Raw genomic sequence first — 25,719 nt, forward strand, 5'->3', positions numbered from 1 at the left:
TTTGCTGGACATAGATTCCAATCACATACCTCATGTATCAATGATGAAATTAGATTTATTGATACAACAGTCTCGTTTGAAAACTTAGTTATTTTAGTTGATTTTTTGACTTTTTGACTATTTTATGAGATGAAAAAAAGTTGTGTTTGAGATGATTTGTGATTTTTATTTTTATTTTTTGTAGTTGAATAGGTACTTTGATCAATTAAGTTATAAGACAAACAAGATACATTAAAAACAAGATACACCAATCTGAAAATTTAACAATGTCAATGTGAGTATAATTTCTCTAGTAAAGAACAAATAACCCAAAAATATGTATGATAAAGAGCTATTCTGTTAGTTTAAAATTTCAGTTTCATGTGTTGACAAGGGATAAAATATTTGGTGAAGTCGATTTCCTCTTTGATCATGCTCAAATTCAATGGAATGAAGTGCTTGAAATAATTTTTTGCCAGTGTAAAATGATTTTCTATCTAATATTTGATGCAATTAGAAGATTGAATATTTAGGACTTTGCTTAATTTGATAATATTGTTTTCTGTTTTGCATAGCAGCTGGAATGAATTTCTTTTTTTTTCTTAGATCAGTACTAGAAAATGGAATCATAGGAGACATTGATTCGACTTTGAAATCATGTTATTGTCACTTCATTGATGATACATTGATTAGTTATGATAATATACTATCTCACAAAATCAAAATCATGTACTTAATTAAGCAAATATTGAGTACAATTTGATCAAATCTATAGATGTTTATGAAGGCACTTTCCATCACTATTTTGCCAAATGTCTCACAGTTCAACGGAATAATTGAGAGTATTGATAATGTAGGCTGTAGATTTGTAAGAGTGACTAGAACTTGGTTGGATACAACTTATGGGATAGTATTTCTGCTTTTCTGGTGTAGTTATAAATTGACAAAATAATAATATTTTTTTTGTTAATGGCTCAAACTTAGAGTTTTTTTTTTTTTTTTTTTTTTTTTTTTTTTGTAATTGTCCAAAAAAAAATTTTTTTTTGATAAGTTAACGAGTATTCATGGTTTTATGATATGTAGTTTTTGTTTTGTGTTTTCCATATGGACATATGTTTTTAATGCATTACCTTCTTATGTTATATTTTACATTGTCTTTTCAAGTAAATATTCTGCTTTATATTTTATGTCTTATATCAATTTATGCTGTTTAGTTGCCATAATGGTCCAACACTCACAGCCTCTTGATGTCAATGTAGAGGCACAGAAGGAGGCAGTCTCTCATTCTAGTGTCGGTAAGATATTAAAGTTATTTATATTAATGAGCTTTTTGTTGAGGATTGAGTGAACTTAGCTCTAAATTCTCTAGAGTGTTTTCCTTTTATCTTCTTGTGGGTTGATGGGTTTTACCTTATTTATTGCTTTGGTTTTTGTTGAGGGTTGAGTGACAATAGAGCTATATTTTTGCTTTGGTTTTATCTTATCTGGAAACAAAGAGGGAAAAAAAGCACACCCACATATACATTGATAAAATATCATCCCTAGGTGTATATATATTCTGTCACTGTAGTTGTTTTTGTGCAGGTTCAAAAGCAATTTTACATTATTGGAGGGTTAACCCCATTTTGTCCCTTGTGACGAGTAAGTGAAAAATTAATAATGGACTTGTTGGGAATGTCTTTTCTTGTGATACTTTTTGGAGGGCAAATATGATATGAGTGGTACATTTGAGGCATTTCTTTTGGCCCCATGTAACGTCCTCAAAATAATACATATAAACCAATCACTCTTGACAACCATAGACACAAGAGAAATAACATATATTCATTTATCAGAGTATTCATTACAAAAGTATTACATGTTGACAACAAAAGTAAATGCCCCACGGGCTTACAACTTTTCAAGCCAACACTTAGTTACAGAAAGGAGAGTTCTAACTCTAAACACATTAAGCCATTGGCTTGAATTTACATGTAACACCAAAAATAACAAAAAAAAAAAAAAACAACCAAAAGAGTCTTCAACTCCCAAGAATCTTCCAAGCTAAGACCTTGGAGGTGGCATAGCACCTGTACCTGAAAATGATGTCCCATATAGGGTGAGCCAAACCCCAGTAGAGATACGCTAAACCAAACATGAAAAATAACTAAAACTTTAGCATTTGATAAATGGTTAACACTTGTAAACCAACTCATAACATTTCCCAGTTCAACGATAATTACATTCGTGTTTCACTCCACTTCCCTTTATTCATCCAATTCAATTCATAGACATTGTTCATTATTCAGTCAAACAATTTAAATGAGACTACAACTCATACTAAATTACTTCCCAAACACACAATTTACATGAGACTATAACTCATATTCAAATACTTCCCATACACACAATTCATATGAGGCTACAACTCATATTAAAATACTTTCAATATCAACATCATTCAGATGCATATAAGGTTTCGGGACTTTTACCCTGGACACTCCGGCCAACTTAGTTATCAATAGAGTACATCCCCTATCTCCTCTCAAACAATGAGTACATCCCCTATCTCCTTCCACACAAATATACATATGCAATGTATTTAAATACTTTATCATATACAATGATCAATCAATACACATATTCGATGTATTAACCCACCCGTCATATTCAATAACATAATTCAGTCGATTAGTTTCAGTTTTTCCTAATCAACATGCAGTGTCTACAACAATCAAGACTATCCTTCACCGATAGCCCAAAATAATTATTTCTAAACAGATAATAAATTATCAAACAGATAAATTATCCACAATTTCAAAGGTAAGTGATTAACAATCCAACTCCAACATTCAATCTCATAACTTCTCCATTTCATGATTTTCAACTCAATTTCACATTTCCATATTTCCCAAATTAATTATACAAATTAATCAATCACATTAAATGAGGGCTATTTCCCATTTTTCTTAAATATTGCACCCAAGGCCAAATTTCATGAATCATACATAATAACATCATTTTAGGGACCATTCATACACCTGGAACCCCAAAATTTTATAAATTTCAATTTCAAACCCTAACCTTTCCAAAACTCCCAAACAACACCAACTATACAAAATACATAACATTTATGTTAAAACTCATGGAAAGGAGTAGGTTATCCCTACCTCAAATTTCGGAGCTCAAAGGAGAAGATGAATCAAGCAAGTGGTGACTCCAAAGGTGGCGAAATCAACTTCTATTCGGATGGAAATGGAGGTCTTGAGAAGCTCCAATACTTTAATGAAGGCACAAGGGTTGGGTCTCACTAAATCAAGATCAAAATGTAGAGAGAGAGAGAGAGAGAGTATTCTAGAGTAAGAAGCTCTCAACCTAGGGTTTTGGAATGCTTTAGAGAGAGAGAGAGTCGAAAAAGTGATTCAAAATGGCTTCTTCTCGGACTGAAATACACATAGTCTCGCTCGAGCGTGGAACGCCCCGCTCGAGCGTCAGACACAGACTCCTGCTCAAGCGTGAAAATGGACGCTGGAGCGTCGAAAGCACACTTCCAGATTCTGCAGACCTGCGAACAAAATACTGAAGGTTGAAGAATCTCGCTCGAGCGTCAGACTACCCACTCGAGCGGAGGAGCAAATACAAAAGGGCCCGCTCGAGTGTAAAAAGCCCCGCTCGAGCGGGAAGGCCAAAATCTGGGCATTAAATATTTGTTTCTAAACACAACCAACCTGTTTCAAACCTGCCCAACACATCCCAAAACTCAAATACAAAGAATTAAAGGACGGAAACGCGATACAGACAACAACAATCATCCACAGAACCGAGTCCGGAATACACTAAACAACGGAGGGAAGACCGGGATCGCTATACCCCATCTATTGTTGGATTAGGATTTTTGTCAAAAAAATGTGAATAAAAAGTTTTAAATAAAGGTTAAGTTAATGTAAATATTGTACAAAATATAATGTATTTGGACCCTTGTAATATATAGGAATAGCCACCCTATGTGCTTGTATATGTGATGCTTTAACAGGTTGGAGCCTTTTCCTCTATTTGCTAGTTTCTATGCTGCTTCTTTTATGTTGTTTACTGCTCCTGTGTTGGTGCTGCTTAGGTTTTCTGCATGCCATCTTTAAAGGCTGCTCTGGGTATTGGTGTTAGCCTTTGCTAGATCATGAGTTGATGCTGAGTAGCTGATGTTGTGTGGTTACTGCTAGTGCGGTTTGTGAAAGGGCTTTTCTTGAGTTTCTTCTCTAGTTTTGCTTGCTTTTTCTCTGTTAAGGGTTGTGCAAGTGTATTTTGTGATGTTTTTGGCTAGTCTATTGGATGTTGATAGCCCTTGTTTGTGCAAATGAACATTCCTTTGTGTGGTTTATTTTAGGATGATTCTCTTTGTAATTTATTTAGTTTAGTTTGTCTATTTGCTTTTGTTTCTCTTGGGTAGCTCTAGTTTTTTTAGTTTGGTGTTGTAAGGATCAATATTTGACATGCAAAGTGAATCGACGGATGTTAACAAAGCGGTGGCAACAAAATGTAGATGGAGCTTATACCTACAGACTATGAAAAAAATACCCGAATCCTAAGAGTGCTAAGGGAGAGGAGTATACTAAAAGCCACCCACCGCCTGAATGTGACCTCGAGAAATGGATAACGAAGATGAATGAGTCGAGTAAGGAGCATTTGGAGATGACATCAAGCATCATGGAGTTGCTTAAGAAACAAAGTTTCAATGGACAATTTAGAGGAGGAGGGATCCCATGAACTCGTAGATTGCCTTTTGTGTAAGTCTATCTTGTTTTTCTTTTCATTTTTCTTATGTTGGTTAGTATATATTGGTTAAAGCACAACAGTTTAAGAAAGTTACCAACCTCTTATATCCATTTATAGTTGTAGTCATGTCAAATGTTGTAGATCCAATTAGAATCAACAGTGACAAGCTAATGTGTGAACCTATAACATCATCTGATCCAAGATTGTTAGTATCAAAATTGCAGTATTGCTACATTGAACATTGCTTTTTTTTTTTTTTGTGTATGTGGAAGATGGATAATATTAATAGAATTCACTTAGCATACCTACTGTGGTCTGCTCCTATTTCATATTAATAGAAATCACTTAGCATTTTTTCCACCCTTCTCTGTTTTTATTTTTTATATTTATATATATATATATATATATATATATATATATATCATGTGTTAGTGACTCAACTGACCAACTCTCATTGGATTATTGAATGCATATACTTATTGCACATTGTTTTGTTGTGACGCGGGAAACATCAGATCACAACATATGTTGAATGTTAACTGCTGACTTGCAAACTCTAATTGAAGAAAACCCGACTTGGTTTTTGTTTAATTCTTTACAAAACACAATTCAAGGTCAACAATAAAGTGTTGGATAGTACCCTTTTTTTTAATATATATTTTAACAACACATGTAGGTGGTTTCAAGAGTTATTATTTGCCTTTGAGGTTCTATATAGCTAGATTACATTGCATTAAGTATGCAAGGTGAACAATGAGCATACAAACTGTTTGGAGGCCTAATCGTGTTTTTATTTCATTATTTATTCATGTGTATTTGTTTTTGTTTTTATATTTTCTTGCATGTGTGTGTTTTGACATTTTTACCTCTTTAATGTTCAAAATAAAACAAGGGAATATTTAGATTTAAATGAAAATGGTACCTCTTGTAAAAACCATAGGCTGATTAGTTTGTGTCAAACATGTCCTATGATTCTCTCTGGTTATTGTTGGCATTAGTGCTAGTCATACGTGGTATTCCTACAGTCTTTTGAAACCTTTTGTTATTAGTGTTGCTTATTATCAATGATCACCTCAACTCTTTGAAGGTTTGGATTGTTATATGCATTTCTACTAAATTAGTTTATAAAATAAAATTATTTGTATGAGTTTATATGTAATTGATAATATATTTTAATGTTCTCCTTGCTTATTTTCTTTGCAGATTGGTTTATGATGACATTTGGAAACATATTTGCAGATCAAGATCAAGTGTTGATTTTTTTTTTTTTTTTTTTTTTTTTTGGTGGACTCTGCATTTGTTCATTTTGGGGTTTGTTATGATGGTTTTTTTTATTATACTTAATAGATTATTATTAAATTTATTTGATGGATATATTTTGATTTATAATATAAATTGTTTGGCGAATTTTTTTGTGTGGAGTGGTATATAATAGTTAGTGGACTTCTTAATACATTTAGAAGGTTATTGGGATATGAACAGGCATATTTGTAAAATAATAATTTAAATTGAAATATAAAATATGGAACACGAAGTTTAGTGATGAATGTTTTTCGTCATCTGTACTAGTTATTATGATAAAGTGATTATTCGTCACTAATAAATATTTTTTGTGACAAAATTTATTGCAGTTTATATATGAAAATTTTCATTAATTTTGTTGTTTAGTAACTAAAAATTTCGTCATGTATATAAATTTTTGCCATGAAATATATTTCGTCACCCATATGACTTTTGGAGACGAAAATTTTCGTCAACTTAACATCTTACTGTGATGAAATTATTTTCTTATCAATGATCAACATGTGTGACAAATTTATTCGTCAACTAAAGTTATAAATATGGTATTGAATAACTATTTGGTGACGAAAATGAGGATTTTTAGCAACAAAATATTGTTTTATTGGTGACAAAAAATTTCATCACTGAAGTAATTTCATTGGTGACGAAATTATTTTTCGTCATGGTGGTTTTTAGTGACAAACATTCAATGACAAAACTAGTGAGGAAAATATTTCCTCACAAATATCTATAGTGACGAAATTAGCTCTTTGGAGACAAAAAAAAATTATCATTCAAGACCCAACTTGTTGTAGTGAATGTTTTACTTGTTGATGGACTTAAGTATAATCTACTTAGTATTAGTCAATTATGTGATAAAGGTAATCGAGTTATTTTTAATAAATTTCATTGCACAATTGAAAGCACAAATGATCATAAAGCTTCATTCGTTGGTAATCGTCATGATAATATTTATATTTTTCATCTCAATGATCTCTATGCTAGTAATGTTAAATGTCTATATGTTAATAATGAAAATAGTTGATTATCACATAGAAGACTTGGTCATGCTCATATGGATTTAATTGCTAAACTTTTGAAAAATCATTTGGTCATTGGACTTCCAAAAATTAAATTTGAAAAAGATCATCTTTAAAGTACTTGTCAACGGGTGATGCTATGGTACATTTAGATGTACTATACATTTAGTTATGAACTTATATGATTTTATGTCATAACCAATACCATATTAGTCATAACCACTATCATATTGGCTCATAACTTAGTTATATTCAGTTATTTATTTATACCATACTACCTCATAACCAGGTCATAACTAAATTACTTAAAAAATTTAACTCACAAATAGGCAACCGGTGTAGCCGGTTAGAAGTGGAAACAAAATTGAATCAGTCGTGTTTGGCCTCTTGTTGGCTCTTCTTCTCCCTCTTCTCTTCCCTCTTCTTTTTCGCCATAGCCGAAGCTTCCAAGGACCACCAGCCTCGTCGGCGATTCGGGCTTCAACCTTGTCGACATCTTCTTCACAAGCTCTCACTCTCTGGACGTCTCCACCATGGGTTTGTGACCAAAGACCTAGTCATCGTCTTTTCCCTTCCCTTCCAGTCGAATCGAATATTTCCGAGAACTCTTTTCCGTAGTTCAGGTTTGTTGCTAACTCTAAGCTTCATCTAAATGTGCCATTGGTGCTCTGATTTCAAAACCCTAACCATTCAATATCTGTTATTAATTTTTTTTATCAGTCAAAATTAATATCCATAGCCACCCAAGATAGTTGTGCCATTGGGGCTTTGATTTCAAAACCGTAATCATAAAGAATGAATATCTGATATTTGTTCTCATTCAAAATTAACATCAGTTCTTAGTCATATTCACATTCCTTTAATTGCTTTCACTTTGCTGTTTCTTTGTCTTCTATGGAGATGTCATTAGATTGATACTAATATTTGGCTGATATTAATTTGCTGTTTCTTTGCTCTTTCTTTGTCTTCTATTTAATATTTGGCTCAGCCCCTATGTATTGTCTTTGTTTTGTTGTTTTGCTACAATTTTATCTTTTGCTCACCATGTGTTTGATAATATGCCCAAACCAATAATAACATATTTTCATTGATCACTAATTGTTATTGATTAGGAAAAACAACTTATTTTTTATTAGTTTGTTTTCCTTGCCTGCAATATTTGGTACCACTCTTAATCAACAATATGATTTCATTGGATTTTCCCTTTTGGTTCAAAATAAACCTTTATACTGTTCCCATCTCTTTGGAGTTTTTATTATCTTCTCTATTTTTATTATGTGTGAGGTGCTTCTATTTATACCCGAAAAACAATTCTTTACACCCACCATTTAACCATGTACACTCAAGTTTAGAAACACTTAACCATTATATATCATTTTTATTTTTCAGTGAATATATTTTTTAATATTTTAATAACAATTTAAATGTTTTTTCTAAAAAAAAAAACATGTTCAGTTTAAAAAAAAAACATCTTCATTTTATCATGAACAAAATCAATATAACTTACAATTTGATGGTTCCAATTGGCAGATCAAAAGTGCCAAAAGAGAATGAAGATTTGCAAATTTGTAGGCACATGTTATCACGTGTTAGGTACTATTAGATGGGACATCGATCATAGATCTGCCAGATCAGGTCGATGGCTTGAAATCTCTTGAGAAGCTTGAGATGAGAAATTGTAGATCTCTTAGATCATTGCCAGAATCAATTGGATGTGTGTTAACTCTTTCTACATTGATCATAGTGAATGCTGCCATAACAGAGCTGCCAGAATCTATAGGGATGTTGGAAAATCTTATCATGTTAAGGTTGAATAAATGTACAAAGCTTTGCAGACTGCCCGCTTCAATTGGGAATTTGAAGTCCCTCCACCACTTGCTAATGGAGGAAACAGCTGTGACAGAATTACCTGAAAATTTTGGCATGCTCTCAAGACTGATGATATTGAAAATGGCGAAGAAGCCTGACCATGAAGTATCTCAGAATGCTGAAAATACAGGGCTTCCATCTTCTTTCTCAAATCTTTCCTTGTTAGAAGAATTTGATGCCCATGCATGGAAAATAGCTGGGAAAATACCTGATGATTTTGAAAAACTGTCGTCTTTAGTGCTTTTGAATCTCAGTCACAATGATTTTTCCAGTCTTCCTTGTAGTCTAAGTGGACTTTCCATTCTCGAAAAGCTTGTACTGTCCCACTGTAAATATCTCAAAGTTCTTCCCCCACTTCCCTCAAGTTTGATAGAGTTAAATGCTGCAAACTGTACTGCATTGGAAAGTATATCCGATATATCAAATCTGGAGAATTTACGAAACCTGAACCTTGCAAACTGTGAGAAACTAACGGGTATTCCAGGTCTTGAACGTTTGAAGTCCTTGAGATGGCTATACATGAGTGGTTGCAGTTCTTGCTCTTCAGTGGTAAAGTCAAAACTTGATAAGGTACTCTCTCTCTCTCTCTCTCTCTTACACTCACACACACACACACACACACACACACATTCCCTGTCATATATTTGTAAGATTGTGTAGATTTATCATTGACCAATGACTATTATTATCTACCTCAAATAAATCTTCTAGTTCAAACTTCGAGCTTTTCATAGACAAAATACCATTGAATCCTTTTTCAATGTAAGTAATCAAATAATCATTCTTCTGTTGATATCCCATTTGGATATGCAGATTCTTTTCAACTTTTATGTCCTATAATTCAACATAAGCTATATTTACCGAAGGAACTATTTTTCTGGTACTTTTATTTTATTTGAAAAAGTCTAGGAAGATTAAAATCAGGCATAGAACCGAACCTTAGTTTGCATGAAGTGGTGGTGGAGATGGGAGCAGAGGCGGAGGGAACAAGGGCATATAGAAGTTTATAAAGTTGGCAACCCCTATGGGAGTGTGTGTATATAATTTATATATTAAATATATAAATATATTTAACAATTATTTTTTTCTACTTAATTTAATGTGTGTTCAAATATAAATAAATATTCAGATTAATGTCAATTACAAATTGTCTTTGTTAAGTATATGAATAGAAACAATTAGAATAAGTTTGAGTTTTTTTCTTTTGTTTTTGTGAGATTTTTATGAGGTTCTACTCAATTGAGAGCGAAATTCTTCTTGGACAAAAGCAAGTTACTACAAGTTTCTTACTTGGGAGTGCAAAATCACATTTTTAAGCGAAAAACGTCTTCAAAGTAGGAATTTCTTAAGAACCAAACACAATATATGGATGAAAGAGAGTTTACAAGATTCATGTATTTTCTTGTGTTCAATTTTGTGTTTGGTTTCTATACTCTTAGATCTTTTTTTTTCTTTTGTTTCTTAGGATTGCTTTTTGGTCTTTGGTATAAGAGTATTATTATGTTCAAAATTAAAATAAATAAATAAAAATATTTTGAATGGAATATGGGTTGGCTGTGCAAAGATTTTGCCATGATCTTGCTGGGTTTTTTACCACAACATGACCCATTGCAAAAAACATAAACTAGTGGCAAAGTTTAAAACTGAGGTAAAATAACTAGAATTACACATTCCAAAATGATGTTTTTTTATTTCAACTTTAAACCTCAACTGTTGGATCACCACAGCAAGATCACATTACAGAAAAATACAGTAGATAATCCTGATTATGAGTGGAGTAATTAACATACGTATCAGATCAGAAATAGAATGTTTTATGTGACTTTATAAATGCAGCTTGCTTTGAGGAATTTGAACAGTTTATGCGTGCCTGGAAGCGAAATCCCAGATTGGTTTACTCGAGACGAGGTTTCTTACTCAAAGCCCAAAAACCGTGTGATCAAAGCTGTAATTGTAGGTATTGTTGTCTCTATCGACCATTCCATACAAGATGATCTAAGAGATCAATCCCCTGTAGTAGCAGGTATTCTAATAACGATCCTCAGATTGAACGTACCAATATTCAATACTGCACCGCTTTTAGAAGGAGTGCCAAAGACAGATGAAGATCATTTTTACTTGTGCCGATATGAAAATCATACTCCATTGGTTTTGTTTTTGAAAGACGGTGACAAGATACGAGTGGCAACGCAGAACCCTTCTCCTGTCAAGGGGGTTCACCTGAAGAAGTGTGGGATTCATCCGGTATTTGAAAATGATGATGATTATGTCGGTGACGAAAATTTCATGCGTGAAGGTCAGCAGTCTGTATTGCAGAAATTAACGACGTTCATGGGATCTTCTGAAGAAGATAAACAGACCTTGGACCCCATTTCTGAAGTTGAAAGAGAAAAGCCAGAGAGGAAACAAAGAGACGGAAATTCATTTGTTCTTCTCTTCATTGTTCTTCCTTTGTCCTTCCTGCTGTTGAGTTGATTGGTATTCATGTTTTATTGTTAAGCAATGCTATATATGTAATCTTATTTCTTACCGTATTTTCTCACTTGTAAATCCAAGTGTACAGATGATTATTTACAGAATGGGACACATGTGACACGTGAGACAAAGGGTGGGGTCTCACACTCTATTATGTGAAAATCTTTTGTGTTTCTATTCTAGACGCATGAGAATGAGACTCACATTAATAAATGCATATGAGATCTGCTTAGTTATATGTTTAGAAGTGAGAAAATACGGTAAGAAATGAAATTATAAATAGCATTTTCTTTAATAGTTTGTGCTTTTATTTGTCTCTTTCAATTTTCAATTATCTTGTGTTGTATAATTTATGCAATTTATTACATATTGTTCAATTCTTGAACCTAATTCATTTTGTGATAACCAAACTGTTAAAACTTGCATTAAATTCAAGTGGGCACCAATACCTGTTGAGGAAAAGATTTTTTATTTTATTTTCCTTGTTCGTTACTTGTCAGGAATTTTTTTTAATTTTTTTTATTTTAGTGGCAGTCTCGAGTTTGATGGTGAATTTGAGCAAATGGGGTTTGATATCAGCCAGGGATGCCTCTAATGTGGCGGAAATTTGACATTTCAATTTTTTTACTAAAAAACAATTTGGAATTGAATTTTCTGTCATTTTTTCTCGGCAAACAATCTAGTTGTGAATTTTTACCACAATAAAACATGTTAGAGAATGATATAATTTAACCTTAAAGTTACAAATTAAAATAAAGTAATATTAAAATAATATTTTTTATTATTTTAAATTAGTATGGACTTTTTTAGTCGTTATTTTATACAAGTTGGCCAAACACTCAATTATCAAAAAATATATATTAATAAATAAATTAAAAAAACTCAAATGAAATTAATTGAGATGTACGTAAGTTGATCCAAATATTCAATTATCAAAATACATATATTAATAGATAAATTAAAAAATTCAAATGGAATGCACGGTATTTGAACTTACAACTTCGTAAGACATATCATTGGCCATGATGATTGAATTCGTTGCTTAAAATGTCAAAATTTAACAATTTTACCTCAAAATTGTACACTCAAAGATAGAGAAAGAGTGTTTATCCAATAAAAGAACATTATATATAACAAAAGAATGTTCATTTAGTCCAAAAAAAAAGTCATTTTTTACCCTAACAATCCTAATAACTACAATACCTACCCCAAAAAAAAAAGTCAACTCTTGTATGTGGTACAACTAGTTTTCAAAATCCAAAGAAAAAAATAAAATATATATAATGTACAAATAAATTCCTTCATTCAATTCTTTAATGATAACTTCAACCGAAACCTCACGCTGGCTCGCCTTGCCACATTCCATGCCTTGTGAGGCGCAGGGACACCTGCTTGTGAAGCAAAAAAGGACTCATACCTCGGTGAATCAAAAGAAAAACCAGTGTGCCTGGAATTCTCTCGTGGAAGCTGTGCGACACCAAAGCTCCTTGCATCATTTGGTGTAAGCTGGTTCCCAATCTCCAGCAACCCGGCACAGCCATTGTCGGGTTCTTGCCTATGGATTTCTTGAATAATCTGATAATCATAAGGGAAGAACCATCTCTGAACCCTGAGGCCAAACAACAAAAGTTCATAAATGTATTATACCAAATTATAAAGCATCAAGAGCCATATTTATACAAATTTAATGAAATTTTAAAAAGAGTAAGGATTGGACATGATTTTCTTTCCTAAAAAGTACTTAAAACAGGTTTTAAGGATAAGTTCGGAATTTTTCAAAAAGATTTACGAAAAGAAATGAGTAAAGATTTGAGTTTCCATACCAGATCAAGCTTTTAGACAATTTTACACTCAAATTTGATTAAAAAAAGAGAAAAAGAAGAAAAGAAAAAATAAAAGAGAAAGAGCAAGGATCGGAGATGCTCTAAATGTAAATACTCTAAATCGAAGTGTAAATACTCTAAATTGGTATTATACAAATACTAGGGGCTTTCCACAATGAAATCATTAATCCAAATCAATGGCACAAAAACTCACATTATAAATCAACATTAAATAGAAAGAATGCAAGTACTTTCTCAAAAAGTCCAACCATAATCACAGGCATGGCTGTGAAAATAACATTATATAAAGACTGAAACCAATTGTCATAGAATCTCTGACCAGAAAACCCAGTTTGGAAGGTGTACCAAAATTGAATCAAAGTCAATGTAAGATTCTTGTAAATGAAATAGGACACAACGTGCAATCAAGAATTTTTAAGCATGAAAAACTCTAGGTAGAGAAATGAAAAGAAAAATAAACTAAGAAGGTAGAAAATTAGAACCTTGCATATTCTGAGATATGACCATCGGCCATGCACAAGAAGTAAATCTGTAAGAAAACGGAACTGAGCAATTGCAAAATCACTAGCCATAACTGCTTGCATTCCTTCCATACCACTTATTCCAACACCAATATGAGCGGCTTGAATCATACTAACATCATTGGCACCATCACCAATACTAAGTGTTATTTTCTGTGCACCTTTCTTGACTTGTCTCGTCACCTGGAAATAGCATCAAGTTTTTCCAATTTCACCCTTAAATATGTAAAACTCGAGTCGAGACTACTCAACCAGCAAATAGATCCACTTGATAGTTGATAATAAAGCAAAGTTAGGGGCTATTAGGAAAACCCGCAAACATCTAGTTGGATTACAATTCTTTTGACCAGGGTAGAGCTATGTTTGGAAAATAAGAGAAGGTAAGATGACAGTTCACAAAGCATACTACAAGATAGGCAGAAAACAGGACACATTAAACCATGCAAAGTTGGTTTCTCTAAAAACCAAACGGTGTGTTGCCCTGATCCAAATTTTTTCCTTAACACCCTCTTAAAATTTTCAGAACTTTGTGATCAATACAAGAAGCCCTTCCAGAAAATGTTATCAAACTGAGCTATAATTGGTTTTAAAAGAAAAAATAATAATCATCAATTGAAAAATAAATAAATAGATTATAGCAGTTGGGCTTCTAAGAGTATAACCTGCCACCCAATTAAATTCCCAACCTTGATTTCAATATGCTACTTTGCTAAACAAATATATTGTTTATTGAAGAAGAAGCAAGCATTGTAATAATAAACCAACTGACGAGGTATTTAGCAAATGTTTCTTATCATGCCGTTAAAAGTTTAGACTATAATTCGTATACCATTAACTGTAAAAATGATTTTTTTGGTTTTTTATTTTTAAAAAGCCCAAGCATGGCAAATTTTTTGCATTGCACACTGCATTAATAAGTTCAAAGTCAAAGTATACTCCAATCATGGTATAAAAGATCATAAAGTCACATACTCCTTTCAATGTCAACAAAACATATTTCACTCATATATGTCAGGTGGACCACAATGACAATCCTTACCTGTGCTTTCTGTAAAGGAGAAACTCGGCAGCAAACTACTGAACTACAATTCAAGCTCAAATTCAGCAGTATTACTCTTAAACTCGGGTCTAGTGCATACATCAAACACTTCCCATCTATCACAAGAGTCAATTTTGGTTCAATTACAGTAAGAAAAGAGGTTTTTGCTTCCTCGTGGCACTTGTTTAGCTGACTTTTCACTGCATCTCTTGTAAAGTGTGCAATCTCCACTTGGTCACCCTGGCTATAGAATGTAAAGCAACTTTTAAACTACAATAATTCTAGAGACACAACTCCAACCACGACCCTCACACATACCTGCATGTGGGGCATGTGAGAGGGATGTGGCTGGAATTGTGTTCCCTAAACTTCTCTTTAACATATTGAACGCTCTGAAAAATGATTTTGATGTATTTACATGAAAAATCAAACCAGACAAGAAAGCTCCTTACTTTACTTTCTACTTCTCTAATTTCATCAGTTTCTGAACTGATAATAAACTGTTTCATGTCATTATCAATCAACTTGAATGCTGAGTCAAAGAAAAACAGAGAAGTATGATTTAAGTTGTTACTAATAAATAAATAAATAAATAAGGAAACAACATATCTATAGTAAGAATTTTTTTTTTTTAAATGATGCCAAAACTCTTTTAAATACTAACCATAAGCTATATTAATGGTTGTTTCCATCTTGTCCCCTGTTAGAACCCAAATCTTGATTCCAGCTCTAGAAAGAATTCCTATACAAACAACAAAAGCATTCACCAAAAAGTGTAATCATCAAATAATCAAGACACCAGTTTCAGTCATGTGTTGTGGCATGAGTGTATCCTAGGGATCAAGCAACACACACAAGCCATTTGAAGAGCTCCCAACGGAAATAAAACTACATTAAACTATTTTTCAACTACATATTGACAGCAATCACAACACTTTGAATCTTATACAATATACAGCATATAGCCATAGATGAGCTGGCTTCAACAGCTACAAAAAAATATATAGAAAATAAATACCAGTTGATGTGCTGAATTATCATACAGCAACAATCATTCTATTTTTGTCAATTAAACTCATATACCTTGCACATGTCAGGATTACGTTCACTCCACCAAGCACCTCACATAAGCCTAGCATCATCAAAATTGAAGCCCTTATCATGTACTGAATTTGATGATTTCCGAACCTGTGAGAAATGAATGGAGTAAAATTATCCATAAATATATATTAAGTTTTGTCATTTGCTAAGTGATGCTAGGTAAGTATACCTCATCAACTTTTATGCCACTCTTTTGTTCTCCTCCTATTTCAATCTTCGTGAGACCAGTTCCATAGACCTCTCCCCAAATTGAACACTTAAAGAACTCCATCAAATTTCTTGTTAAGGTTCCAGTTTTATCAGAAAAGATATACTCCACCTGGCCAAAGGCACAATTCATCATTAAAGTCAACCTTGGCAATCAGTATGAAAATAAAGTGGAAAGGAAGAAAAATGCAATAATGACCTTAGAAGCTTTTCTAAATAAATAAATCACACTACATTTTCCCAAGAACTATAGCAGAAATAGAAATTTCTTTAAAAATATATATATATATATATATACATATATGAAGGAGAGAAAAGGAACTATTTGTGATCCACCCTTGAGCAGGTTAACAAGAAACCAGTTTACCTGGCCAAGCTCCTCATTCAGATTGGATGTCCATGCCAATGCAGGGGTGTTGGTTTCAACATGGTACATATGCAAATCGTTGTTAATATATTGATTGGATTGTATAAATTTGATTGTCTGAAAATAGAAAAAGAAAATGAATACTTAAAAACAAAAAATCAATGATCAGTTTGGGAAAACAAATACTGTAATAGTGTGATCCCTACCTCAATTGAAACATAAAGAGAAATGGGGATAATTGGTCAATACAAAGTAATTAGGGTAAACATATTTAAAAAAGCAACCTGTAGAAGAAATAAACAACATCAATAACAAGAAGACAAAAAAGAGTGAGTATAAGTTTGTCAAGTCCGTTATCGGGGTTCATAGCTGGTGTTAGATTTGGACCGTGAAGACCCAAGAAGTAATATTTGCTGTTTATAAATACTCCGCTACAAAATTTCATTAAGCATAAAGAATGTCATTGAAAGGGAAATTAAAAAAAGAAAAGTGAAAGCTCCACATTGGTTACATCATAACATGGAGAACAGTCTAGCTATTGTCATACCTGCCAATGGCCCCAATTAGACACATACAGAAGAGAACACCAAAAAGAGTGAGTATAAGTTTGTCAAGTTTCCTCTCCAGAGTACTTCTTTTGGAAGAAACATTCATGGAATTCATCATAACCTGCAGTGCAATAAAAAGACTAATGAAAACCTAACACATGCTATTCAATAAAGGTAGCTATGAAATTGTTCAATGTTAACATGCCATTTTCGTGAAACAAAGTCCCACACCGCCTAATTACTAAAGTAATGTTATGTATATAATCGTGAGGGCACCCTCACCTCAAAAGCTAGCTTTTGGGGTTGAGTTCTACTCAAGAGCGTGCAACAATTTTAGCTCCTCTTGGGTCATGCTTAATGTTTTATTTTATGCAGCAGGTCCCAAGACCATATTGAGGGTGATGTAGGTCAACAGCAACAACGTAAAATGGAAAGATTGAGGACAATTGTCTCAATGAAATTAGAATTAATGCAGGATAAAGGAAACAGAGGAGGTGAATTATAGGATTACTATAAAAGGCCTGCAATGATATATCGTTCTGAATGTTGAGTGGTTAAAAAAAGAATGTTCACAAAATGAGTATAGTAGAAATGAGAACGTTGAGGTGAATGAGTGGACCAATAAGAAAAGATAAAATAAGAAACAAATCAACTAGGAAGAAATTAGAAGTTGCTTCAATTGAAGATAAGGTAAGGGAAAGCCCTTTGAGATGGTAATAATAGTCATGTGCATCATAGACCAACAGAAGTAGCTATACAATCTTTGAGTCCTCAAAATTCTCTATGAAGTCCCACAGCATTGGCCAACATCTTGTAAAGAACATTTAATCAATAATTTTTTCCATTTTCATAACCCCTCCGAACAAGAATAAAAGCCACACCTTTATTAAGCTTACAAGACTAGGAGTTTAACATTATTTTCTGCTGCTAATCAAGGATTCTCTTTTTATAGAATCCATGGAAGTTTTAATAAAAGTAACATAAATAAGGGGCACACACAGCTCTCATCTTCCCCTCTACCACCAAGTATGGAAAATGGAGTATAAGAGTGTACACGGGAAGTGTAGAAATGGAATCACACAACTGATTATATTTTAGCTAGAGGTCTTGCCTATTGAATTTTTTAAAAATTTCCTAGCATGTGGGAATCCTTGCACTTATCAGGATATCCTTCCACAACAGGGGAATGTCTACACCTTAATAATTGGGTTGTCCCAATGAGACATGCTTGATTTGGTGACATTTCACATCATAGAGTTTCAGCCCTCAAAATGGAACAAACAAACAACGTATCATATAATTCAAGCACACTTGTAACACAAATTTATAGCCACGTTAATTGCAACAAAAGTTTGGTTACACAGTCAGTATGATTCCATAATTCACGTATCATATAATTCAAACACAATTCACAGGTATCATATTATTCAAACACACCCGTCAATGATACAATCAAGTTTTCAAAGTTGACTCTTGGTACTGTGGCTCCACAATTCACAGGTTTGTTTGATTTCTGTTTGATCTTTGATGAGACTGAAAAAATTCCAAATCACCATTAATAATATGAAAACTTACTAATATAAATTCGACTTAATTTCAAATTTAGTAATTGTTAAAAGTAATTTATCATCTTTTGAGTTTCTAATTAAGTTGAAAGAAAGAATTCCATAAAATGTAAATAAGGAAGTTTAACTAATTTTTATCCCAATGCTTTCATAGATTTTGGAAAGAATTGTACTTCTCAATTTACAATTACATTCTTCTGAGAAAATCTAATGAGAAAAGAATGGCCTATCAGATTGGATTTCGGTGAAAGGGGTAGTTTCGAAGAAGGGGATTTCGGTCTAGGGTTTCATAGAATGGAGATGGAGAAAGGGAGAGAAACAAGCTGTAGAGCGAGAGAGAGAGAGACATACATTGAGGCATGTCGCTTGCTAAAACTGGGAGGAAAAGAAAAGGGCAGACTCACTCTTCGGTGCTTGGCGAGGAGGAGCTCCGGCGAGATCCTACAGAGATCTTCGTCAACAGCTTTGGGAGCTTTTCTCCGTGGTGGAGGATGCGGCGCCGAAAGCAAAACAGGTCTCGATGGTGGCAAGGGCAGTGGCAACGACCGAGAGAGAGAGAGAAATTTTTGAAGACGTTTGGGAGTCTGAGGGATTTGTCATGGAAGTAGGGAATTTTGATTTTCACAAAATTTGGAGGTTCGTTCCAAATTTTTGGAGGAAATTACTTGGGGGAAATTATGTAATAATCATAATAAAAAAAATTAAAACATTTAGAGTTTTATAATAAAATAAATTATTAATTTATAATTTTATCAATTGCATCAATTTTTTTTATTTATTTTTAATATAAATCCTCATCTATTTTTATTAAGTAAAATTAATAAAAAGAAAAAGTATTTTACTCATCAACTACAAAATGTAAAATCACACCATTAATTGACGTAATAAAAATATTTAAAATTTTAGAAACTATAAATATCGTAATCAAGTCACAAAGTTTTGTGATATAAAATAGGAAATACATAACTGCATCACTAATTTGCATAACAGAATTGTTTTAAATTATGGAAACAATTATGCTAGGTAGCTCGAAATTTTCGAGCTCGAATTTGGCCCAAATTCAAAACGACGTCGTTTCATCGATTTGATTTTTTTTTTTTCAATAACTGGGAAGAAGAAAAATCAAAAAAAGAAGAAAAAGAAGAAGAAAGAAGAGAAGAGGAGAGTAGCAGAGAGAGAGAGAATCATCAACCACCCAACATCTTTATCAACACAGCAGAGAGAGACCAAAAAAAATCATCAACCACCCAACACATCTTCATCAACACAACAGAGAGAGAGACAAAAAAAAAATGTAAAAATCTGAAACCCAACGCATCTTCATCAACACAGCAGAGAGAGAGAAAAAAAAATGTAAAAATCTAAAACCCAACACATCTTCATCAACATAGCAGAGAGAGAGAGAGACAAAAAAAATGTAAAAATCTGAAACCCAACACATCTTCATCAACACACCAGAGAGAGACAAAAAAAAAAATGTAAAAATCTAAAAAAAAAACTTCAACACATCATCCTCATACACAGATCAAAGGAGGAGATCAGAGATCGGAGGCCGAACTGCGACGATCAGAAACGGAGGCAGCGGTGATCGACCCTCTCTCTCTCTCCATTCCCTCTTCCGCTCTCTTTTCTTTCTCTCTTTCTCTTCCTCTTCCTCTTCTTCTCTCTGCTCTCTCTATTTCAGACCAATCGGGATCTCTAATGAGACAGAGACGGAGACAAAGAGACAGGATTGGGGGTTTTTGGTAATCCGAGCGGGAATGGAAAAAAAATGGCTGGGCCGAGATGGGGAGATTTGGGGTTACTAAAAATCAAGAACTAATTTTTTGTGGTAGAAGATAGGGAGCGGCAGTAGTGGTGAAGGTGGTGAATAAGAGGTGATAGTGGTAGTGGTGGTGATAGCGAATGAGATTAGTGGTGAAGTTGTGATAGTGATAGAGGAGATAGAGTAGCGGTGGTGGATGAGAGGTAATGGTAGTAATAATGGTGGTAGTGAAGTGGTGGCGATGGTGGTAGTAATGATAGTCGTAGAGGCGGAGTGGCAACAGTGGTAGTAGTTGTGGTTGTGGTAGTGGAATGTCATTTGCAGTAGTAGTGAAGGTGGTAGAGGAGATGGGTGGTGAGAGAGAAATGAGTGAGAGACAGATAGAGAAGAGAAATAGAGACAAAGACAGAGACAGAGTAATGAGCGATAGAAAGACAAAGTGGTCACTAAAAGTGCATTTTCTTGTAGAAAAAGGAAGAGGGAAGTAAGCAAGGCGAACACAATGAGGGGAAGACAAATAGACAGACAGATAGAGAGAAGAGTGATGAGTGAAAGAGAGAAAGAGAGAGAGAAACAAGAGATGAGCGAGAGATAGACAAAAAGAGAGAGAAAGAGAACAAAAAGAGATGACCGAGAGAAAGACATAAAGAGAGAAGAAAAATGAGCGAGAGAGAGATATATAGAAATGAGCGAGAGAGACAAAAAGAGAAAAGAGATAAGAGAGATAGAGAGAAGAGAGATGATGGAGAAAGAGATAAAGAGAATAGAGATGAGTGAGAGAGACAGAGAGAGAAGACAGATGAGTGAGAGACAAAGAGAGAAAGAGGCAGATAGACAGACAGAGAAGCATAATGTGTTAGAGAGAGACAAAGAGAGAAAAAGATAAAGAGCGAGAGACAGAAAAAGAGACAGAGAGAGGAGATATGAACGAGAGAGATAGAGAGAAGAGAGATGAACAAAAAAGACAGAGAGGAAAAAAAGATGAGAGAAGAGATAGATGAGTGAGAGACAAATAGACAGAGAGACAGAGAGACAGAGAAAAGTGGTGAGTAAAAGAGAGAAAGAGAAGAGAGAGAGGAAGATGAAAAATGAGTGAAAAGAGATAGAGAAGGGGGGCAAAAAGAGATTAGGGATTTTTGGTTTTGGGCAGGGTGGTTTGAGATTGAGGATTTTTTGTTTGGGTTGGGGGGTTACAGAACGGGAATGGAAAAAAAAAAGGGAGAGAGTGGTTATGAGATATGTGAATAATGGTTATGAGTAGTTATGAGATATGTGGGTAATGGTTATGAGCAAAGTGGTGTCAAAGGGTGTTTGGTTATACTATATGTGTTAGTGATTATGAGATATGTGGGTAATGGTTATGAGTGGTTATGAGATATGTGGGTAATGGTTATGAGCAAAGTGGTGTCAAAGGGTATTTTGTTATGCTATATGTGTTAGTGGTTATGAGATATGTGGGTAATGGTTATGAGCAAAGTGGTGTCAAATGGTATTTGGTTATGCTATATGTGTTAGTGGTTATGAGATATGTGGGTAATGGTTATGAGTGGTTATGAGATATGTGAGTAATGGTTATGAGCAAAGTGGTGTCAAAGGGTATTTGGTTATGCTATATATGTTAGTGGTTATGAGATATGTGGGTAATGGTTATGAGTGGTTATGAGATATGTGAGTAATGGTTATGAGCAAAGTGGTGTCAAAGGGTATTTGGTTATGCTATATGTGTTAGTGGTTATGAGATATGTGGGTAATGGTTATGAGCAAAGTGGCGTCAAAGGGTGTGGTTATGCTATATGTATTAATGGTTATGAGTTATGAGATATTGGTTATATGACTAGTGGTTGTGAGATATGTGATGTTGGTTATTAGATATGTGACTAGTAGTTATGAGATATGTGATGTTGGTTATAATCAAAGTGATGTGGTTATGAGCAAAAAGGTGTTAATTATAAGATATGTGATTAGTAGTTATGAGATATGTGATATTGGTTATGACAAAAAGGTGTTGGTTACGAGATATGTGACTAGTGGTTATGAGATATGTGATGTTGGTTATGACTCAAAGGGATTGGTTATGAGATATGGTTATGATATATGTGGGTAGTAGTCATGAGATATGTGATATTGGTTATGACAAAAATGTGTTAGTTACGAGATATGTGACTAGTGGTTATGAGGTATGTGATGTTCGTTATGACTCAAAGGGATTGGTTATGAGATATGGTTATGATGTATGTGGATAGTAGTTATGAGATATGTGATCAATAGTTATGAGATATGTGACATTTGTTATGATCAAAGTGGTGTTGGTTATGAGATATGTGATTATGATTATGAAATATGTGATATTAGTTATGAACAAAATGGTGTTGGTTATGAGATGTGGTTATGAAATATGTGATATTAGTTATGAACAAAATGGTGTTGGTTATGAGATGTAGTTATAGCTAAGTTATGATCAATTTGATTATAGTTATGAAGAAATATGATTTTAGCTCATAACTATAAAAAATGACCTGTTTAGCAGGTCACTTTTAATGATGTGGTTCAATCCTAACCATTGATTTTGTATGTACCGTACATTTTTTGTACAAAATGTACTATAGACTTTCCCCTTGTCAACAAGGAAAACAAACTAAAACATCATTTAAATCAAAATCTCGCATTTCTACAATTAGACCTTTACAACTACTGCATATGGATTTATTTGGTCTCTCAGAAATAAGAAATTTTTTTAGTGTTCTACAACTACTGATTTCTATCAAAGTATTGCATTATAATAAAAATGAAAAAAAAAAAAAAAAAGTGTTACTCTTTTGATGAACAAATCACCCCAAAATTAACCCTAGATTCGCCATTACAAATTTCTAAAAATATATATGACTTCACCATTTCACAAATTGAAAATCATCATTTTGAAGATAACCAAGAAACAACAAGTGGAGATTGAAGAAAAAAAAAATATGCAATCTAAATAATGCTCAAAACACAAAGACAGTGGGTAACACTTTTGTAACCCACGCATCTAGGGAAAACATACGCACTCAATTCACCATGTTTGCAACCTGACCAATAGTCCCCAAATGACCTTCCAACCAGTCTATATATATATATATATATATTTTTAAAAAAATTTAGAAAGATTAAAAAACAAATTCAAACAAAACCTGGAAATCGTCGATTGGAAAACGTGTGGGTACATCGGAAGGGAGGAGAGCATACTTGCGGTGCAGGCATTCGTAGGAGTACGAAGTACGTTTTCATTGGCCTTCGCCAACTATTTTCCTCGGTTGCTTGTTCTTCGCTTCATGGCTTGTGTGGTGTTGTTGCCTTGAACGAAGCCTATCCCTCTCTTTATTCATCTTCTTCTTTGATGTAACCAGTCTTCAGCTGAGTCCGCGCTCAGTCTATCCACTTGTGGGTTTTGACATACAGGAGGGGTAAAAATGCCATTTTACCTCTATTGTATTAGACACCACGTGAATTCAAAGGGAGCTTCTATTTACACACACCCATTCCCCTCTTTACACATCTTTTTCAATAAATAATTGGTTTGGAAGTAGATTTCCGAAAATAAGTAATTGGTTCAGAAGTTGCTTTCCGAAAATAAACAATTGGTTCGGAAGTAGACTTCCGAATTTTTATTATTTTTTCGACAATCAACTTCCGAATATGTTTATTTGATGTCTATAATAGTAATTTCACTTAAAAAAAAATTTATAATAAAAATAATTTTTATAAAGTGTATGCAAAGAGAGGAAAGTTGATGTGTAAATAGAAGCTCTCGAATTCAAAGTGTATATAGGTTTGTAGGATAAAATAATATGTTTTTTATTTTTTTTAGTGACTTTTTAATTTTTAGGTTAAAATGATGGGATGTCAAATGAGGCCTTAATAAATAATTTTTAGTTTTTAAATCTACTTAGTCTAAACACACATAAAAAATATACTCCATGGAAAAAAAATCTTTTAAAAAATCAGTAAATATTAACATATATACAAAAATATATATATATATACAAAAATTTTCAATTTTTAATTTCACTCAATCTAAATACATTTAAAACTTATAAAATTTATGAAAAAATCTTTGAAAAAATCACTAAATACTAAAAAATATACAATTTTTTTTTTAATTTTCAGATCCAGTCAATCTAAATACATTTAATAAAACGTATAGAATTTATAATTTTTTTTATAAAAAAATCACTAAATATTAACAAATATATATAAAAAAAAAATCAAATTTTAGATCCACTCAATCTAAATACGCTTAAACGTCGAACACATTTTTTTTTTACTATTTTTAAAAACATTTTTTTTATTAATTCAACATACAAATTCATTTTATTTTAAATTTTTATATGAATTTGTAAATAACTTGTTTACAAAATTTCATCTAAAAAAATTTGATTAATTTGTAAATATGATATACCACATCTTTCAACATAGAAATGGGTTCAATTAATACAAATTTAGCTTCTGTTTGGCAAGATGGTTTTTAGGCTTTTTTGGCTATTTTAGCCACAAAAAACAAAATAGGCTATTTTAGCCATAACAAACAAAACATCACATCCAACCTATAATCATTACATTCTTCTCTCACAAAAAAAGTCAAAAAAGCCAAAAAGCCAAAAAGCCCTTCCCAAACCAAGCTTTTTAGCCCAGGCTAAAATAGCCAAAAAAGCCAAAAAGCCAAAAAGCCAACCTACTTCCCAAACCAATAGAGATAAACAATTGAAATTTTAATTTTGAGTTCTCAAAAATCCTTTTGAATTTCAAACCAAACGGGGCCTTCATTTTCAATACCACCCATGACAGACTCAGATGGCGCAAGAAGTGGCAATAATTTAAAAAAATTCTTTTTATGTATTCAATTAATTATTAATTATTAATTATTAAAAATTATTTTTCAAGTATTTTTTTCACTTTCAATTCATATCATATTCTTATATTTTAATAAATCTTATTATTCGGATATTTGAATATTAAATTCTAATTATCATATTTAGGTGTTTTATGAATAATGTTACACTGTAAATATTTTTTAAACCCTTAGCAACTTGGTGTGTACTATTTTAGACTAGTTTATACTTTTTATATTAGGCAAATTTCACTTTACCCCCTTTGATTTAGACCGGGTGTAGTTTACCCCCCTGACATTCGGAAATCACTACATAACCCTCCTGTAGTTGATGGACTAAAACGCACTGTTAGTTTTTCTGTCTAAAATTACATAATGTAAAAGTCGCGCGCCTCTATAGAGAGTAAATCCATTTTTATGACGAAAATACTCTTTGGCATGGTTTGGAAAGTGGGCTGGCTTTTGACTTTTTAATTTTTTTGACTATTTTAGCCTGGGACTAAAA

General features: G+C 33.0%; 2 protein-coding genes and 1 long non-coding RNA gene across 20 annotated transcripts; 1 reads left to right on the forward strand and 2 right to left on the reverse strand.

Moving 5' to 3' along the window:
* Positions 1-1,780: 1,780 nt before the first annotated feature.
* LOC145820096 (uncharacterized) lies at positions 1,781-23,732 on the reverse strand. The gene is made up of 2 exons (XR_014361048.1): positions 23,518-23,732; positions 1,781-2,054 (listed from the first exon to the last, which is right to left on the reverse strand). It is a non-coding gene; the product is annotated as an uncharacterized LOC145820096 (long non-coding RNA).
* LOC114272024 (disease resistance protein RPS4B-like) lies at positions 7,374-11,818 on the forward strand. Its single transcript, XM_082914733.1, has 3 exons — positions 7,374-7,672; positions 8,794-9,488; positions 10,755-11,818. Exons 2-3 carry the CDS (start codon positions 8,832-8,834, stop codon positions 11,391-11,393), a joined length of 1,296 nt encoding a protein of 431 aa, XP_082770859.1. The 5' UTR covers positions 7,374-7,672; positions 8,794-8,831; the 3' UTR covers positions 11,394-11,818.
* On the reverse strand, positions 12,486-19,233 carry LOC145788926 (phospholipid-transporting ATPase 3-like). Of its 18 annotated transcripts, none has more exons than XM_082914737.1 (9): positions 18,937-19,225; positions 17,020-17,141; positions 16,679-16,756; positions 16,473-16,589; positions 16,068-16,217; positions 15,881-15,985; positions 14,798-15,539; positions 13,720-13,941; positions 12,486-12,995 (listed from the first exon to the last, which is right to left on the reverse strand). In XM_082914737.1, exons 7-9 carry the CDS (start codon positions 14,897-14,899, stop codon positions 12,699-12,701), a joined length of 621 nt encoding a protein of 206 aa, XP_082770863.1. In that variant the 5' UTR covers positions 14,900-15,539; positions 15,881-15,985; positions 16,068-16,217; positions 16,473-16,589; positions 16,679-16,756; positions 17,020-17,141; positions 18,937-19,225; the 3' UTR covers positions 12,486-12,698. The 18 variants fall into 18 exon arrangements, 15 of the variants coding, with proteins under 15 accessions (XP_082770863.1, XP_082770865.1, XP_082770868.1 ...); XM_082914739.1 differs by having other exon boundaries at positions 14,798-15,041; positions 15,250-15,329; positions 15,462-15,539; positions 16,473-17,141; XM_082914742.1 differs by having other exon boundaries at positions 14,798-15,059; positions 15,250-15,329; positions 15,462-15,539; positions 16,473-17,141.
* Positions 23,733-25,719: the final 1,987 nt, after the last annotated feature.

This window comes from Camellia sinensis, chromosome 2, assembly GCF_055761805.1.
Source record: "Camellia sinensis isolate YWXY chromosome 2, ASM5576180v1, whole genome shotgun sequence".
NCBI lineage: Eukaryota > Viridiplantae > Streptophyta > Magnoliopsida > Ericales > Theaceae > Camellia > Camellia sinensis.

Coding starts and splice junctions, on each gene's coding strand:
- LOC114272024 (XM_082914733.1), top strand. CDS start 8,832: ATGTTGGAAAATCTTATCATGTTAAGGTTGAATAAATGTACAAAGCTT. Junction 9,489..10,754: donor TAAAGTCAAAACTTGATAAG/GTACTCTCTCTC, acceptor TTATAAATGCAG/CTTGCTTTGAGGAATTTGAA.
- LOC145788926 (XM_082914743.1), bottom strand. CDS start 14,899: ATGTATGCACTAGACCCGAGTTTAAGAGTAATACTGCTGAATTTGAGC. Junction 13,942..14,797: donor CTCCTTTACAGAAAGCACAG/GTAAGGATTGTC, acceptor TGCTATTTCCAG/GTGACGAGACAAGTCAAGAA. Junction 12,996..13,719: donor CATATCTCAGAATATGCAAG/GTTCTAATTTTC, acceptor CTCAGGGTTCAG/AGATGGTTCTTCCCTTATGA.